This window comes from Pangasianodon hypophthalmus, chromosome 7 (genome assembly GCF_027358585.1).
Source record: "Pangasianodon hypophthalmus isolate fPanHyp1 chromosome 7, fPanHyp1.pri, whole genome shotgun sequence".
NCBI lineage: Eukaryota > Metazoa > Chordata > Actinopteri > Siluriformes > Pangasiidae > Pangasianodon > Pangasianodon hypophthalmus.
In genome coordinates this window covers 8,176,663-8,196,336 of record NC_069716.1, presented here as the reverse complement: position 1 = coordinate 8,196,336, position 19,674 = coordinate 8,176,663, and the positions used below count along the sequence as shown (strand labels likewise).

The following is a 19,674-nucleotide window of genomic DNA, read 5'->3' as shown; positions in this document are numbered from 1 at the left end:
GACGCACGTGCCCGAGTTCCTGTAGCGTGCCCATGTGAAATTGAAGCTAAGCTAACTCTCTTCAGGATGAAGTTCAGCCAAAGTGTATAACTCTAAATTTACATTTATATAAGAATTAAAAATGCTTTTTTCTAAGGAAACGCCATGGAGGCGGTTGGAAGGCATGTCCTTTGGCATGTACTCCTCCGAGGAGATAAGGTAACGGTACAGGGAGCTGAGTTTATAAAGCAAAACAAAACAAATTACTAGCTGTACTAGCTAAACATGTGCGCGAGCTGTTTATATTTGTCAAAAAAAAAAAAAAAAAAACAAAACCTGCACCCTTATAACAACTTGTCTGTTTTAGTTATGTCTTGTATTATGTCGTATGTTATTGATATTTTCGCATAAGAACCTGACTGTCCACTTTCGTAAGCTGGTTTATATGGGAAGAAACCAGTAGCTGCTGGTTAGTGTGTAGTAGTAAAATAGAGTGTGACGATAATCAGTTATATGATATATAATCGATATTTACCACGTGCGATATTGTTATCGTGAAGATTTGGAATTGTCACAGTTGTCAATTGTTCAGTATTTCACCAGTTTGAGGACAGAGATGAAGTGTGATGCATTCAGAAGCCAGCATATTAACAGCTAGTCCTTCTTTAGAACAAATCTGAAGGAGCATGTACTCTGTCTCATAATATTCTGTTTGAAAGTTGTGAAGTGTGAAAAGCATGATCTATCACAGTGACTGAGGGAAAAGCTTGCTCTGATATATACCTGCACATTCATGCAGTTATCTGATCAGCCAATCAAATAGCAGCAGCACAATGCATAAAATCATGCAGATACAGGTCAAGAGCTTCAGTAACGGTTCACATCAAACATCAGAATGAGGAAAATGCATGATATTTGGAATGTGCTGCTGCCACATGATTGGCTGATTAGATAACTGCATGAACATGCAGGTGTACTGGTGTTCCTAATAAAGTGGGTGTTGAATATTTTATAAACATAAATTAAGGCAAAAGTTATGATGGGTTTACACTGTATGACTTTTAGCCTGATGTTGCTGTTGCAGCTAAAAGTACCTCGTAAAATAATTTTTTTGGTCCTGAGGTGTGATCAGTTGTCGTAGAACACATACTATGCTCACTGATGGCCAAAGGCAGCCCCTGACAAAATTCTGTCAGTATCAGAAATTTTTTATCAAAATCTGACAGCTGCTATGATCTTCATCTAAAAGCCATCAATAGTAGGATTAGATGAATCCTTAGGCATAGGATTAAGCGAAATGAGTAAGGTAGTGGCACTGGTGAAACCTGCTAATGGACAAAGTAAAAGATCTGAATTATCATAAGCTCACTTAAAAAAAAAAGTTTCTGTTTATGCAACCATGTTTTCTGCATGAGACCAGATCACACTGATTGATGACGTAAGCAGAATATAGTAATTTGCTTTAATCGCAGATTTGTTGTTAGCTGAACTTCACTGTTATCTGACATGTAATCTGACATCTTATTGCCGTGTCTGTTATAGAATAAAAGTAATGAGCTTAAAAACCATTGCACTCGCACAGTGTAAAATCAAGAGTCTTTGTGTTGAACAAATTTGAAGAAGCATGTCTCTGAACATATTCCATATGAAAGCTGAAAGAACTCTTGAACTGAATAAATGATAATATTTTAGTAACATTTAAAAAAATAAATAAATAATGAACAATACTGTGATTTCATAAATCATGGCTAAAAGACAGTCAGTTGTAATAATGCATTATGATGTGTTCTTTCCCCCACAAAGGAAACTGAGTGTCAAAAGTGTGACTAACCCTCTGCTCCTGGACAATGTTGGTAACCCCGCTCCTAATGGACTCTATGATCTATCACTGGGTCCAGCTGACCTTAAAGAAGTCTGCACAACCTGCATGCAGGACTTCAACAACTGCCCAGGACACTTTGGTCATGTCGACTTGCACTTACCTGTCTACAACCCTTTCTTATTTGATGTAAGTGTTCAACATTTCTGCTTTGCGTAATTCAGGGATTCTATAACTTTCTTAACTTTTTTAGTTGTTAAGTTTTACTGAGCATGAGAATTTGCTACAGTTCTTCTTGAGACTTTGACTGTCGCATTTGCTTCTTTTTTCGGCAGCCTTTTTGTTTTTTTTGTCTGAAATGTCGTTACGTAATATGTTGCTTTCTTTATTGACATACAAACATTTTCTGTAGCATTTACATTTTTTGTTGGAAAAGTAATATTTGGAAATAAAAAATGTTTTTGTACTAACTTGATAATCCAGAAGTCATAAAATAAAGATCTATATAAAAAAAACCTTAGAAAAAGCTTTCTAAGGCTTTTGCACAGTATTGTATGTAATATTATTTTTGTCATTTCCCTTCTCCAATCCTCCTAATAGAGTCACCAAACTGTTGGATCCTAGGCTGTTAAAAACAGAAATATACACTGTATTAATGTGACTTGTGACTCGTTCTCTCTGTTTCTTGTTGTGGATAATCCAATATGGACACCTTAGCAATTTGCCCTTTCCAAAAACATTTCACTTCAGTGGATAATCTCATCTGGAAGTGCTGCTGAATCATAAAGACTGTCCTGTGCTCATCCCAGGACTCTTCTTCATGTTCATACTCAACATCCTTTCAACCCACTTCGTACAGTTTATAGAATACAGTTGTAGAATAGTAAATATTTGAGCCCACTATCCAGTTTCACCCAGAAGAGAATGGGTTCACTTTCTTTCTCATGTCATTTTAGAGAGATTTTTCATGCCACTGTTGCATCTGACTTGCTCATTAGGATCAAAATCTACATCTGTATCTCTGTTAAGCTGCTTTGTGACAGTTTGTTTTCAAAGGCATTATACAAATAAAATTCAGTTGAATTGTTAACCTAATACTCATACTGTTTTTATATGGGATTTTGTGGGGTTTTTTTTCTTCATCATCAGAAATTGTACATGCTTGTACGAGGTTCCTGTCTGTCGTGCCACATGTTGACGTGTCCTAGGGCTGCCATTCACCTGCTTCTCAACCAACTCAAATTATTAGATGTAGGAGCGATGAAAGAAGTCTGTGAACTCCCGATTGTCCTTAATCAGGTGAGCATGAAGAATCTATCACTAGATAGAGCTGAATATTGAAATATTATTAAGCCTTATTGGTTATCTTGTTTGTCATAGTTTTTAGAAGGTAGTCCACAAGCATCGGGGGCAGAAATCCAAGAGGCTTTGGAGGAATTTAGTACTCCTATTATAAAAGCCAACCACAGCAGCCACGGCTGTGCACCTGTGAGTAACAATGAGTTTAATTGCTAGCTTTCTAAATGAGTTCAATTCAGTTTTTAGCAAGACGCTAACCTGTAGCTGCTGTTTCCCTGTTTTTATGGGGGGGCATCTTTGGACAATGCCTCATTGCTGACCAGATCAAGCATATTTGTGAGATGAAAGGCAGCCTCATCACTGAATTTTGGAGAACTCACATGGCATCTAGAAAATGCCCCAACTGCAAGTAAGCAAATTTTCCGTCTTTTAGCTTCGCTTAGATTTAATCCATCACTGCTTTTTTTTATTATTATTTTTTTAATTTTTCATAATTTTATTATGATTATATGTCATTATTTATTTTGACAAAGTGCTAGCAAGTCACAGATACGTCGAGAGCACAACAGCAAACTAATCGTCACTCATTCGGGCATCAAAGAGGACAGCAGAGTGGACAAAGGTTTGTCTACTTTTATTATTGCATTACCTTGTTTTATGATTTACTCATATGTACGTGTCGTCGTTCGAGCTTTATTCCTGTGCCTAGTGCTGAACACATGTTCAACTTCTGTCCATTTTCTGTCTCAGATGATGTTCACGTGGCTAAACGTGGATATCTAACTCCAAGCTTGGCCAGAGATCATGTCACCAAAGTGTGGGAAAAAGAGGGTAAGTTGCGCTTCCCTTTCCTATAGACCATTGGCAAACATGCAGAGGTGCCATGTTTACTCGCAATTAACTTTTTCCAAACCTTTAAACTCTTAAAGATGTAATACTGATACTTTTTTTTTCTCTCATATAGCTATAGTTTGCTATTTAAACTTGCTGTTGCCTGTCAGAAGTCGGCACAAACGTGCATACATCAAAAAGTGTTAATAGCCAGTGAGATTGAAACATTCAAGACACCGATGCTTGTGGCCAGAAAAGGGTGTCAGAGATTGAGACAATTATTATAATAGCAGCACGGTTTAAATCTTAAAATCCCTTTTTTTGGGGGGGGGGAACTTTAACAAAAGTAACTCATACACCTGCCCCATCAGATAGAGGAGCAGAAAGAGTGTGAATGAAATAAGCCCCACCCACAGTATACGTGGCGGTCACTCTCCCTGACTCATGTCTAAGGCCAACCCTATTTTTTTTTGTGTGTGTGTGTGTAGAATTTGCTGTTAATCTAACAATTGTTTTGTTTCAGCAAAAATGAGGGAAAATAAATGAGAGATAATTACTCTTAATCGTAGGTTTGCCTATGATTAAGAGTAAACCTCAAAAAATGTGTATACACTGGCCCTATTCTCTGATTAGCAAAAAAGCACAGCTTCCATACTGACTATATTAGACACATTAAAGCAACAGAGCGGTTAGTGTGTTTATGCGTAGATGAGAGCCTGTAGTGAGTGTTGTGCATTGATGTTAATAATCTGTTACAGGTTTCTTCCTGAAGCACTTGTTCTCAGGCTTGGCGGAGAACAGTCCTAATGGTTTCAGCCCAGATATGTTCTTCTTAGAATTGCTAATGGTTCCTCCATCCAGGTAGCCTTCAGTCTGTAGTTCTAACATCGATTTTAGTTTCTCAAATTCCCTGATCTGTCTGCTTGTGCTCCGTACTGGTGTAAATGCTGATTTTCTGCATGGACCAGGTACCGGCCTGTCAGTCGGCTTGGAGATCAGATGTTTACTAACGGTCAGACAGTGAACATGCAGGCGGTGATAAAGGACAACATGATCATTCAGAAACTGCTTGCCCTCATTGCATCTGAGAAAGCCAGGACGATAGAGGGTACTCAGACAGAGTTGGAGGAGGTAGGGAAATATTAAATCTGTAGGAATATTAAATAGAATGAAATTAAATCTGTAGGAATATTAAATATGGTATATAAGGAATAAAACATGACAGGAGGTGCTGTTATTGGAAAATAATCAATGACTGGGTGGTTCCCTTACACTACAGAAATGTACCTATAATTTTGTATTTATTAAAGAAGAGCACACACTATCTATCCATTTGCAAATAAACATCTCCTAACAGAAAAATTCACCTCATCATTGATTATACATTTTTATTGTTAAATTATAGCAAAAAAAAAAAGATTTGGTTTATATCTTCCATACAAGTTTCTATGAATTAACTGTTATTATATTCTGTGAGTTAACTGTTATTATATTAGAATATGATACATTCAGAACTATTGTCAGAGGTGCTCATCCTGTCGTATAGTTACAACTATTATTTTATAGTAACAACCAGTCTGCTTTTGCTAACAGTTTTAAAATTGCGATTTTAAGCCATTTCATGTTTAATAGAAAGGCGTTGTTGTTCTGGCTCTTTCCAGCCCAGTGAGACACAAGAACCCAGCCAGATGGACCAGACATTTTTAGCCGGGATACCTGGAGTCACCCTTACAGACAAACTGTATAACATCTGGATACGCCTGCAGAGTCACGTCAACATTGTGTTTGACAGCGATATGGACAAGCTGATGACCGAAAAGTTCCCTGGAATCCGCCAGGTTTTTTATGTCTTTACACTTCTGTGTTTTCTGTGAAGTAACTTTACATTTTTAAGCGTTTCATTACTTACTTTCATTTCATTAGCTTGAACACAGACAATTATATGTAGAGATTTCAATAGTGACTTCACGTTGCAGTCACTATTTAACTCAGCCACACTGCCTAGCAACACGTAAGCAACCACCTGAAATGACATAGCAATCACTTAGTAACCTCCTGGCATAAAAGCAAAACTGCTAAACAACATCCTAGCACCACCTGAGATAATGGCAATCACCTAGCAACAACCACCTGGTATAACAGTCACTGCATAGCAACACCTGAGCAACCACCTGGAACACTGTAGGAGCCACCCTCCTAGTTACCATTGGAACCACCTAGTGACTGCCTAAGATGTTGTAGCAACTGCCAGCAACACCCTTATTATGGTGGTTTTCACACTGGGCACGTTTGCTGCAGTCCGAATCCGAGTGCGGTTGTTCCCATATCTGAATAAGGCACCTCACCTCTTCTGTGTCCCACAACGTTCCCCTGCCACTCACGTGTGTTGTGGAAACTAATGATGCCATCATTGGCTAAAACACACGCGCAGGTTACTTTACTTACTGAACAAGTGCGGACCTGAGTACGAGTTGCGTTCACATTCACGGGAATCGCGGCACAGTGCTACTATAGGTAGTCTCGGGTTCAGTAGCACGGTGCACTTCCCGGTCCACATGATGGCTTTCACATCACCAATTTTTCATGCAAACCGTGCTCTCTTTCGGGCTAATCTGTCAGTGTGAAAGCCCCCTATAGAAACCTGCTAGCAACACCTTAGCAACCACCTTGCATTCTCCTAATCCACACCTAAAATACAATATCAGCTCCCCTAGCAATCAACTGAGATACCATATTAACCCCCTGGCAACCACCTGGAGCACCATAGCAACCATTTAGCACCACCGGAGACTTGCTTAAGTTGGCTGCACATCACCGTGCATTTTCTTCAGGGCATGCACTTTTCTAGTTTGTATTATAAAAGACATAATTTTATTTGGTTTCAGAACTTTTTTAAATTGAATTCACTTTGTATAACCATTCTCACATTCTAATTAAGTTAGAATGTTAATTGATTTCAGGTTTTATTTTGATTAAACAGTGTTTCAATGAGTTTATAGTGACCCTGCTAATTTTGATTTGTGTCAGCTCTTGGAGAAGAAGGAGGGTCTGTTCAGGAAACATATGATGGGGAAGCGAGTGGACTTTGCTGCTCGCTCTGTCATCTGTCCAGACATGTACATCGGAACCAATGAGATTGGAATACCCATGGTAAGAAAAGTATTATAACAAGACAATTTTATTAGTTAATTTTATTTATTTATTTTTTTAACTGTGTTGCATATGAAAGACTTGAGAATCAAAACAGTTTACATATCTTGTATATTTATTATTTATTCTTATGGTTTACTACAAATGTACCAATATTCTCAGCTATTCTCAGTTAAAACTTCTAAATTATGCTTCACAAAGTCTTCACAAATAAGCTTCCACTCACACCGTAACAACAAAATTAGAATAGTGATGAACAGAACGAGTAGATTTCATTTATTAAATTCATTTGCTATAATTGCATTGGTTCCTTTTAAAGGAATGCAGCTGATTAGATTAGATAAGGTGTTGTTTTCTTAGAAATATAACTGATGACTCCGGTCGCAGGTGTTTGCGACTAAGCTGACGTACCCACAGCCGGTGACGCCGTGGAACGTGAAGGAGCTGCGGCAGGCCGTGCTTAATGGGCCTGATGTTCACCCCGGAGCCTCTATGGTTATCAATGAGGATGGTTCACGCACCATTCTCAGCCGCATCAACCCCACTCAGAGAGAGGCTATTGCTAAGCAACTGCTTACACCCAGCACGGGCCAGCACCGCATGCCCATGAAGATCGTAAGTGTCCCAGAAGGGAATCTAAAGGACTCCACACGTGAATAAGAAACTTATATGTTACTTAATTTTAACTCATAAATAAACATGACAGGATTGAGTGTACAATTAACATAACGAGGATTGAATTTGATTGGCCTAGCATGAGAAATGGAGCAATTAAAATTGTGTTATTTATGATAAATTGAAATCTGGAATAAAAGCGTTGTTTCATCTGTTTATTTTCTCTCTCTCTCGCCAGGTTAATCGGCACATCAAAAATGGAGATGTGCTCCTCCTGAATCGTCAGCCGACGCTACACAGACCATCTATTCAGGCTCACTGTGCACGCATCCTGCCTGGAGAGAAGGTGCTACGGCTGCATTACGCCAATTGTAAAGCCTACAACGCTGACTTTGATGGTGATGAGATGAATGCGCACTTCCCGCAGAGTGAGCTGGGTCGGGCTGAGGCATACACACTTGTCAGCACAGACCAGCAGTACCTGGTGCCCAAGGTGAGGCGGTGATTGTGTTTGATATGCTTTATCTGTTTTTAGTGAATCAGATAATTGATGTTTTATAAACTTCACAAAACCTGGATTTCCATGTAAATTCCCCCACTCCAGGACGGGAAGCCCCTGGCTGGACTAATCCAGGACCACATGGTATCGGGCACCAGCATGACCATCCGTGACTGCTTCTTCCCGCAAGATCAGTACATGGAGCTGGTCTATAGAGGGCTCACTGATAAAAGAGGCAGAGTCAAGCTGCTTCCTCCTGCTCTCATCAAACCTCAAAAACTTTGGACTGGCAAACAGGTACCTGCGCTATGTCTGTTCCTCCATCACAGGGCTTCTGAAGTCCCTTGGGGTGTTGGGTGTCTCTGCAAATACAAAAAATACACTTAATGTATTATTATTTTTATTATTTATTCTGTGTTGACCTGGGAGATATTAAAATAATACAAACAATAAAAGAAAAATAAAATGGCCCTGTGTAATAAGATTAACTGGTTGCATTTATTTCAGGTAAATAGAGCTTTGTATCTAAAGTCACTGCTTCTTGAGTCATGTTTTGGATGATTTTATTCCTGAAAGGTCGTGTCCACCCTCTTGTTGAATGTCATCCCGGAGAACCACATCCCTCTGAACCTGACAGGAAAGGCCAAGATTCCCAGTAAGGCCTGGGTGAAGGAGCCTCCTCGATCCGTGCCAGGCTACCATCCAGACTCCATGTGTGACTCTCAGGTGACCTACATAGCTGTAGTATAGCAGTAATATGTCTTAGAATAGCTTGCAATAAAAGTTTTTATTTTAGAATAAATAATCTTTAATTTTTCTGGGGAAATGCTGTGTTTAGGTGGTGATTCGTAATGGTGAGCTACTAGTGGGTGTGCTGGATAAAGCACACTATGGGAGCTCTGCATATGGACTGGTGCACTGCTGCTATGAGCTGTATGGAGGAGAGACCAGTGGCAAGCTTCTAAGCTGTCTGGCCCGCCTTTTTACTGCCTACCTGCAGCTTTATCGTGGCTTTACCATGGGTAAGAGCTATTGTCTGTCTGTCTTCTATCATGCTGCCAAATGTGAATATTCTGTGTGTTTTTAAGCTGTTGGTAAGTCAAATCTCTTTTCATTTTCAGTAATAATTACACAATTGTAACAGTTGAGTTAAGTGTCCAGTTTTAGCATAGAATCTGAATTATTGAGCTGCCACTGCCTCATGCTGTCTCTTGGTTTCTTAACAGGTGTGGAAGACATTTTGGTAAAACCAGGAGCCAACAAGAGAAGAAAGAAGATCATCAAAGAATCAGTCAATTGTGGCATCAAGGTCAGTGAGTACATTCCACTGGTTCATTTGTATTGGAATCTTAGTCCAGAATTGAAAAGGATTTTCAATGATGAATCCCGTTTAGTTCCAAGTTCCCACGAAACAAATATTAACAAATATCGGCTGGTTTGCGGTTACAGATGTCCCTAGTTTTTCAGGATGTTTTATTTTATTTTGTATTTATATATGTTTTATATTCATCAGTGGTGAATCTTGTGAGCACTGCAAGTAATAAGAACAGCTCTGATCAATAAGAGACTAAGAAGAAAAAACAGAACAACTAAAATCATGGCAAAGGCTCGTCTGGTTTTTTTTTTTGTAGACCCAGAAGATGGAGGGAAGGAATGCCTTTTTGTGGTGAACACTATCGCAAATAAAAACACTAATGCATGCTTCCCAGCTAAGCACAGTATTGCAGATTTCTTGCCACCAGCTCTTTGCAGAACCGACAGTCCTTTTCAAAGATTTTCTAAGTTGTGCTCTGTCTTGGCCTTTGGGAGACACTGAGTCTGAGATGTGGCCTGCTTGAATGAAAAGTTAGTCCAGATGTTTCATCAGCTTATCTGTTACACAGGCACTTGGGGCAGCCTTTAACCTGTCTGCTGCTGCTGCAGAAAATGAAGGCCGAGATCTCTGGCAAAATGCCCATCTGAACATAGACCAGCGAGACTTCAACATGGTAGACCTCAAATTCAAAGAAGAGGTCAATCAAGTCAACAACAACATCAACAAGGTATTGGTCAAAGTTTTTTCTTTGAATGTGACAGACGTGTTGAACATCCTAACTCTTCATATATGCCCTGTCTTTTATTTTGCTTAATGCCTGGTGTTTTATTTTTAGTCTGGGCAATTCTGTGTTTATAATGATGATCCTGGTTCTTTGTTTAAGGTGTGCATGCCGTTGGGTCTGCACCGTTCATTTCCTGAGAACAACCTTCAGCTGATGGTGCAGTCTGGAGCTAAAGGTTCCACTGTCAATACGATGCAGGTGAGAATTTTGAGAATTATAATGATACATTTTTGGGAAATGTAAGTGTTAGCTCTATCTATCTTATGTCATAGGGTAGCCTGACTGAATCTATCACTTGTTATGATATTTATTTGGGATAGAATTAGCACTAATAATACTGACTTCACCGGTTGTGCGTGTGTTTAGATCTCATGTCTGCTGGGTCAGATTGAGCTAGAGGGCCGTCGTCCTCCCCTGATGCCTTCTGGGAAATCCCTGCCTTGCTTCCAGCCTTATGAGCCGCAACCTCGCTCTGGTGGCTTTGTGACTGGGAGGTTCCTGACTGGGATAAAACCTCCAGTGAGTTCAGTTTATAGAGACATTTCACACTAAAACATCAGACTTGTTAACTAAAGCACCAGACAGAAACAATGATGATGGTGATTTCCTTAAATGAATTCACTCTGTTTTAATAGATGTTAATATGTCTGCATTCTCATGAAAAACATGCCAATTTAAATACTATCATAACTGTATTATGCTTCAAAAACATGCCAAGCATCTTTCTTGTTCATTGTGTTGTGCTATCAGTTAGGGTGTACTCTAGTGTGAATGAGTAAGATAGCTCATGAAGATGGGAAAGTAATTTAACTTTGAAGATGTTTTCATTAGTGCTGTAAATTATGTGATATTTTGTGGTTGATTGTTCTTACTACTATTGATTTTCAGGAGTTTTTTTTCCACTGTATGGCTGGGCGTGAAGGCCTGGTGGACACGGCTGTTAAAACGAGTCGTTCCGGCTATCTGCAAAGGTAAGACAGTCTAAAGCCTTTAGGTTAGGACAGCTTTTACGTGGTTTACAGATTTAAGCAGGAATGAATGAATATAATCTTATTGCTCTAACACACATGACTCAATTATACAGTATTTACACTGTACAGTAGAGAAATTCTATCCCCTTCCCTGACCATCCCCACCCCAGCCATATTCTTTTCTCTCATATAAATCTATTCTCACTGTAAGTGTACCAGCTTAAATACATTTTAATAGGCATACATTGGACACATTTTATTCACAAGCAGAAGTTTTACATTGAAAGTCCTCATAAGGGGATACTGTATCCATCAACATTTTTAAAAAATTTCCAAATAAAACTGTATTTAGGCTTGTATGTACACTTTGTACATTTTCTCACCCAATGTAATTAGGCCACATTCTTTAGGAGGTTTCTTAAAGAATGTGGCCTAATTACATCGGGTGAGAAAACGGGAAAGTGGAGAATGATACATTGATACACATTTGATGTCATCCTTAAGGTGTACTGCAAAACCAGTATTCACTTTGTTAAAAGAGGATTAGTTTTTAAATTATATCTGCATATCCATAGAACACTGTGCTGTTACTGCTGTCCTCTTTCCTGTACAGCTCTGTGCTGTTACTGCTGTCCTCTTTCCTGTACAGCTCCTGTACAGTAACTGTATACGGTTCTAAACACACAAAATGTTGACAGGGCTAATAAAAGAGGCTAGTAGTAACCACTTAGCGTTATGTCATGCAAAGATTTTGTTATTACCTACAGTATATTATCTGTTTCTGCTATCTTTTTTATCCGTCTGTTTATTAGTGAGCCTCATGCTGTTTTTTCCATGTTGTAGATGTGTGATAAAGCACCTTGAGGGACTGGTGGTTCAGTATGACCTGACGGTGAGGGACAGTGACGGCAGCGTGGTGCAGTTCCTCTATGGAGAGGACGGCCTGGACATTCCCAAAACTCAATTCCTGCAGCCTCGTCAGTTCCCTTTCATCAAAGACAACTTTGAGGTAGGACACGCTGCTTAATTAGTGTTTGCTCATCTGAAGGCTTTTACCATGCAGTTTGAGACCATTCTCGTACTTTTTGACAATTGCTTCTTTGTTGATAGACATTTCATTTTGCTCTCATACCTGTCTTATCTACAAAACAATGATAAAGGAATTAAATTGGAGAGTCTTATTTCTTGCTTTTGAAGGTTATCAGAAAATCACAGTGCTTGGATGAAGTGCTGGCTAAACTGGACCCAAAGGCGGCTCATAGTCACTTTAAGGCCATTAAGAAGTGGAAGGCTAAGCATGAGCATTCATCTCCCAGAAATGGCGCATTCCTGCTCTTCTCTCAGAAGAAACTGGGCAAGATTAAGGCTCAGGCTGAAGGCCAGTTGGGAGAGTTAGCCAATGGGAGAGACAATGCCACTCTCCAAGTAATGAGGCATTTAAAGCATTTTATCATGATAGAGCAATTCCATATTATTTAATATCGATATTTAGTGGTAATTGTTATATCCACTATATGATTCCGGATTTTTCTAAAAACATCACATATATTTTGCTGCTATTTTTTGTTTGTCACAGTTGCTGGAGAATTGGAAAAATATGGATGAATCCAGCCATGTCAAGTATCTGAAGAAGACAGCCCATTGCCCAGATCCATGTCTGTCTATTTACCGGCCTGACATCTGTTTCGGTTCTGTGTCTGAGACGTTTGAATCCATCATCGAGTCCTACCTCAGTCAGTTCAATATCAAGCAGGAATTTCACTCTTCGTCTGAATATGTTGACAATGAGAGGTGGGAAATTCTTTACAAATTTCAAGTAGCTATCTGAGAAATTGGCAAAACATGTGAAAATAAAGCATAGCTATTGATTCCCACATCGTTGTGTGTGTATATGCGTGTTCCAGATTAAGGCATCTGTTGCATCTGAAGTGGCAGAGAGCGTTGTGTGAGCCGGGAGAGGCTGTGGGACTGCTGGCTGCTCAGAGTATCGGTGAACCCTCCACTCAGATGACTCTCAACACCTTTCATTTTGCGGGCAGAGGAGAGATGAATGTCACTCTGGGTATTCCCAGGTCTGTAGATGCATGTTTGTGTAGCATCTGTCATGATGAAGCATGTAGTATGATGATATTAAAAGCAGATGATCTTGCTACAGCTTTAATGGTTACTGCTTTAAAGTCAGTTACTGGATATAAAAATACATAAAAGTTAAAATACAGCTAAGGAAAATCAGGTCAACAATAAAAATGTCTAAACTGCAGAGATTAGAAGTCATTGTGAGCGAACAGGTTGCTCTAAAAGTGTCTCCATCTTTTTGCTCCAGACTGAGTGCTGTTGTTGTCTCCAGTGGAGACTTGACAACTGTTGATCAATTTAAAGCCAGTGTTTTGCAGAAACACTATACAGCATCTCCATATCTTTTAGTATGTTAAGCATGGGTTATTAATTTTTAAGTGGGTGCCAATAATTTTGGAACAAAAAATATGTATATTCTTTTTTTTTTATTCTAGGTTGCGTGAAATTCTTATGATTGCTAGCTCCAAAATCAAGACCCCCATGATGAGCATTCCTGTTTTAAGCAACAAGAAAGCTTTAAAACGAGTGAAGACCCTGCAGAAGAAGCTCACACGTGTGTGTCTAGCAGAGGTACATATGCTTAATTTAATTACTATACTTTTAAGTATTCCTTACAGTCAGAACATTCAGTGATGTTTTCCTCACATTTCATTTGCTTGAGTGAAATATTGGCTCAGGACAAAACCAATCAGGACCTTTTTATTCATCTGTTAATCATGTTGCCTGTTCATACATTTAGATTTTTAGGGCTAGGCAGTATTTATACATGTTTTGGGGGTGTGGCTTTGGAGTAAACAGTATTTGCTTGAATTTACCTTTCCAGTTAACCTAAAAATGCTGACATTAATGCTTCATTAAAAAGAATGTATGAAAGTCAGTGTTGATCTGGTATGATCTTATCCCAAGCAGATATCGTTCATTAATATAAATCTGTATAGGAAAATATTATGGTGGCGGTAAAATCCTTTTTCTGCAGGTGTTGCACAAAGTAGATGTGGTGGAGACACTTCGAATGGAGGGCAAAAGAGGCCAGAAGAAGCGAATCTTCACTGTCACATTCCACTTCCTGCCTCCAGAGCGTTACCAGCAGGATAAGTTGCTGCAGCCCCAGCAGATCCTCCGCTTCATGGAAGACAGGTAAGTTTGGCTTTCTGCTGACTCGTTTCAAATTTACTGCCCTATCTATAATGAGTGTTCTCACTTTCATTCTGACTGCATTTTTAAACATGGTAGCCTTGTGTGTCTTAAGTATAAGTATTATACTTGGGTGGTGATATCCCCATAAGAGTGCAGGTCTAAATACAAATAAATCAAGACCCCTCCCATCTTAGTTTAAGAAAATTCCATGCAAAATCAAGATTTTCGGTGCAAAAAACATCTTTAGCGTAGAATAACTGGAAACTGATTTGCATGTTGATAAACACAATGTAATATATAATTTTTGATTATGGAATACAACCGGTGCATTTGACGATTATAAGTATAAATGTGTGTAGTTAAAATCTTACCAGGATACAATTCATACAAGATATAGGAAACAACCAATTTGTGATATTTTTGTGATATTTTTTTATTTTTATTTATTTATTTTTTTTATTTATTTATTCCCCCCCCCCCCCCTCCAGATTCTTCTTTTTACTGCTTGACGCCATCAAGAAACTGAGTGCCAAGCTGGCCTCTATAAATTCAGTGGACACACGCAAGGCCACAACAAAGGACGCAGATCGGGATGCAGAGGACTCCATTAATAGAGCAGTAAGTTTCAGAACATCTGAAATTGTTCCTTAATCAGTATTAGAGGTGAAATGGTAAATTTAATCTGTGGTGCTCACATGATGGGTGTTTGAAGGATGATGGAGATGAGGAAGCAGAGGAGGGCAGAGTGGTGGACGATGAGGCAAATGAAGGGGATGCAGATGCTGCTGATGCCAAGAGGAAGGAGAAGCAAGAGGAGGAGGTAAAGGACACAAACACCTTTGTGATGTTACATGTCTAGAAATCTTGTCTCAGAAAGGGGTTGTGTTCCTAAAGGGGAATTACAAATATTAAGATGATAGAAAGCTAGGAGTCAGTATCACACAAATTGGATTTTTCCAATGTCACACAAATGTTGTTTCTGTTTGTTTGGTCATTTTATAAGCATGTTTATGTAGTGGTAGAAACAGAGGCAGAAAAAGGTTTAAAAGCAACCATTTGGTCTTGCAGGTTGACTATGAGAGTGAGGAGGGGGAAAACAGTGGAGATGAAGACCAAGAAGAGGTGACAGAGCAACCAGAGGAGGAGGTGGCATCAGAGGAATCCTCTGAGGAGAGGCATGGCAACAGTCAACCCTCCAACCAAGAGAATGTGGTTGGAGAGACACAGGAATCAATGAGAGTCAACAAAGTGCTGCAGCTCAGCTCCAGCATTGAGGCTTACAAATATGACCAGGAAAAAGGCCTGTGGTGTGAGGTACAGTCCTTGTAGTGTTCCTTGGATATTGCACTGTGTTTCAGTGTTACTGAACAATATCATACCACCTGAGATCCTTGTTTATAGGAGTGGGAGACATAGGAAAAAAAATTTTGATAATCTTTTCAGTAATGTAAGAAGTCTTGTTTGGGCCAAAAATGAGTCAAAAGACTCCAAAATGTCTTTGGTCAACTATATTTGTATAACTCTAAACAAAAACAAAGAAAGTAAATATAAAGAGGTATTATAGCTGGAGGATAAAAAGTGAACAGAAAATCAGCATCTACACAGTCAAAATTTCATGGATGGAAGTCTGATCAAAGGTCCTCACCTTTTCTCTCTGTTCTGAAAATAAGCCTGTGTGTATGACCTCTGCTGCTCACTCCCTCACTTACTTTTTAAGGCCCTAATTTATACACTTCCATATATGGTCAGATGAAACATGTTGGACATCATGTACAAGCTATAGATAAGTACCATATTTACCTAAAATGCTATGACTTGAGTTTGGCTTTGGTAAATAGCTTGGGTCATACCATAGACATATATAGGTTTTGGACCTTCAGCTACAAGAGCATTAGTGAGGTCAGGCACTGAGGTCTGAGGTGCAGTCGGTGTTCCAGTTCATCCCAAAAATTTTCACTGGGGTTGAGGTCAGGGCTCTGCGCAGGCCACTCAATTTCCTCCACTCCAATTTTGGCAAACCGTGTCTTCATGGAGCTTGCTTTGGGGACAGGGGAATTAGCATGCTGGAACAGGTTTGGCTCAGCTTCCAGTGAAGGGAAATTTTAATGCTATAGCATACAAAGACATTCTAGAGAGTTGCGTGCTTCAGACTTTGTGGCAGCAGTTTGAGGAAGAGCCACATAGTGGTGTGATGGTGAGGTGTCCACAAACTTTTGGCCACGTAGTGTGTACTGTATATGAGCACATACACTCACTGAGCACTTTATTAGGAATACCTGAACAACTACATCCATGCCACGAGCAAAGTTACAGAGATCACACTTTTTTTTCATTCTGATGTTTGACGTGAGCATTAACTGAAGCTCTTGACCTGTATCTGAATGATTTTATGCATTGTGCTGTTGCCACATGATTGGCTGATTAGATAACTGCATGAATGTGCAGGTAAATTGGTATTCCTAATAAAGTGGATGGTGAGTGTATAATTGCAGAGTAACATGTAAAAAATAAAACCAGTGGTGTGAATGGTGTGTTGCAGCCCAACATGAAGTCAATTTATTGGTACCATGCGGAAGTTGACTATTTTCCAATAACAGCACATCCTGAAATGTGTTATTTCACGATTATAACTTTTACTTTTAATGAATGACACATCATGCTTTTTAACATGTGGAAAAATGTGAAACATCCACAGGAGAAGGTAGTTCCTGTTATCACTTACAATAATACTGCTATAAAGAGGCGTTCCCTCTCCAGTCATTCATTTTTCCTCTCTCTCTCTCTCGCTGTAAAGTCTTCTACGCTGAAGACTTTCCCGTGTCCAAAAACTTACTGACCGTTACAAACCACTGCCACTGGAGACTCCTTCCAGACGTTAAATTAAAAGTCTTACAGAAAGCTTCAACGTATCAACAATTATACGTTTTCCTTTGTTAACTATCAACACATTTTTTGTTTATTAATAGCATTAGATTATGTAGAGTTTTTGCAGTACAAGTCCTCCTTACATTGGCGGGTTGCCATAGAGTCATATGCTGCTTTGCATGAACCATATTTCATCCCCGTGAATTTTGTCTTTTTTTTTCCAGGTCACCCTGGTGCTCCCAGTTAGCAAAGTGCACTTTGACCTGACCTCTCTGGTGGTAGCACAAGCGCAGAACGCAGTAATCATGGAAACGAAAGGTATTACCCGTTGTTTACTTAATGAGGTGACCACTAAGCAGGGTGCCAAGGAGCTGGTTCTGAACACTGAGGGCATCAACATGCAGGAGATGTTCAAGTATGGAGATGTGAGTTCACTCTAATCTTATTCTGTAGCACTTTTAGGGTATGTATAGCTAAAGTAATGCCTTCTCATTTGTAGAAAGGGGAACAGATATTTGAAATAATATTGGTCATTTCCTCTTGACAAATTAAGTAGGCACAGGGGTGAGATGTGGTAGTATGTGTTTGATCAGTTAAGCTTACATCATGTAGCTTCAGAGGGGAATCATGCCCAGTTTTGAAAATTATCACTGCTTGCTCATAGTGGCCATTTCTGAAACTATGGACATAGTAACAGCTTCTTGAAGCCTTGAAGCTTCTTGTAGTCAGCCACTAGAGAGCAAACCTCAAGATTTTGCAAATAAATATTTCCACCACATGGCATTTAGCCAATCAGGCTAAGTCTTGCTTCAAGAAGTTGTTACGAAGTCCATTACATCATCTAGTGATGTGGCGCAGTGGACAAGTATCATAAGAATTATACAGTACTACCCTAGGTACTACTACCTACTAGTGTTTCTAAATATTTTTTATGTTTTGCTAGATATACATGGAGGAAAAATAAATTATATTTGGTTCTTTAGTAGACTGAATGAATACCATTTACCTATCTCTGTTTTAAGGTTCTCAACCTGAATCGCTTGTATTCAAATGAGATCCATGCCATGGCCAACACGTACGGTATTGAAGTGGCTCTGAGGGTCATCGAGAAGGAGATTAAAGACGTGTTTGCTGTTTATGGTAAGTCTGTGTTCACAAAGCCGTGTTTCTTTCGTGGCTGTTCCGTGCAACCTGCAGTTCATTGCTGCTCCTTTCTGTCTGTGCAGGTATCGAAGTGGACCCACGGCATCTCTCTCTAGTGGCTGACTACATGTGCTTTGAAGGCGTCTACAAACCACTCAACCGCTTCGGCATTCAGTCCAACAGCTCCCCACTGCAACAGATGACCTTTGAGACCAGCTATAAGTTTTTGAAACAAGCCACTATGTTGGGTATGGATGATTGTCAATAGTAACTTTAATAGGAGAGTTTATTCAGAAATAGTCAGTTCAGCATGAATAAGCAGACAATGGCCAGAAATATGAATGTATATGATGATATTGTCTTCTTTTTCTTTTGCTTTATAGGCTTGTATGATAAGTTGAATTCACCCTCAGCTTGCTTGGTTGTGGGAAAACTTGTGAAAGGAGGAACTGGACTCTTTGACCTCAAGCAGCCCTTATAGTGACCCCGAATGGTGACTTGAGCTACAGACACCTTGTTCAGCTTTAGACAAGAGAATAAATGGTGTTTAACTGTGACATAACTGAAGTATTGTTCAGTATATTATTAAATGTTTTTAATTAAAAAATATATATATTTTGCCTGTTGTGTCTTTTGTCTGTACTTCACATTCTGTATCTTTGTAAGTCTAAAAAGAATTTATTTTTCTGTGTTTGTTCTTGATTTTTAGTTTTGCTTTCAGTTCCATCAACCTACATTAGACATAATTACATGGAAGTAAATGAGTGGAGAAAGCATACGGTTATGCATATAGTCCAAACTCTTCTAACCTGTTGTAAAAAAACATGATTTAAAAATAATGAAATAATTATAAGATAATCACAGGCTGATATTGATCTTAGTGTAGGTGTTGATTATGGTTATCAAAAACAGTTCGATTGTATTTTTTAGTGCTGTCCATCACTATTTGAACACAGATGTTTAGATTTTTTTTTATCATGTTAAACTCATTAAATTCTACCATATACAATTCAATGCAAATCCCTTGCAATACCCATAAGGCAAAATTAGGCACAAATTTTATGTAACCGACTAGTTTATTGGATGTCACAGAATAGTTTGTCGTGACAGTAATAGTGGGGAAAGAATGCTATTATTTTACATGTTTGTGTTTCCCCTTCCAATACTTTCTGATAACTTGCATTTCTAACT

The 19,674-nt window shown here is 39.0% G+C and overlaps 1 protein-coding gene across 1 annotated transcript; it reads left to right on the top strand.

The window, feature by feature from the left end:
* The first annotated feature begins 3 nt into the window (after nt 1-3).
* Nucleotides 4-19,103, top strand: polr1a (RNA polymerase I subunit A). Its single transcript, XM_026940675.3, has 34 exons — nt 4-198; nt 1,783-1,987; nt 2,948-3,097; nt 3,179-3,286; nt 3,421-3,506; nt 3,631-3,719; nt 3,848-3,928; nt 4,687-4,789; nt 4,897-5,059; nt 5,590-5,766; nt 6,956-7,078; nt 7,466-7,693; nt 7,932-8,186; nt 8,298-8,489; nt 8,769-8,918; nt 9,031-9,214; nt 9,419-9,501; nt 10,076-10,234; nt 10,391-10,489; nt 10,658-10,810; nt 11,180-11,262; nt 12,106-12,271; nt 12,460-12,687; nt 12,839-13,053; nt 13,167-13,334; nt 13,773-13,908; nt 14,315-14,475; nt 14,964-15,093; nt 15,188-15,295; nt 15,544-15,789; nt 17,565-17,765; nt 18,363-18,480; nt 18,567-18,731; nt 18,867-19,103. Exons 1-34 carry the CDS (start codon nt 122-124, stop codon nt 18,962-18,964), a joined length of 5,088 nt encoding a protein of 1,695 aa, XP_026796476.3. The 5' UTR covers nt 4-121; the 3' UTR covers nt 18,965-19,103.
* Nucleotides 19,104-19,674: the final 571 nt, after the last annotated feature.

Excerpts from the sequence above, each read along its gene's own strand:
- polr1a (XM_026940675.3), top strand. The coding sequence starts at position 122 with ATGCTTTTTTCTAAGGAAACGCCATGGAGGCGGTTGGAAGGCATGTCC. Across the intron at positions 8,187-8,297 it reads AGCAGTACCTGGTGCCCAAG|GACGGGAAGCCCCTGGCTGG; the intron begins GTGAGGCGGTGA and ends CCCCCACTCCAG. Across the intron at positions 10,811-11,179 it reads TGACTGGGATAAAACCTCCA|GAGTTTTTTTTCCACTGTAT; the intron begins GTGAGTTCAGTT and ends ATTGATTTTCAG.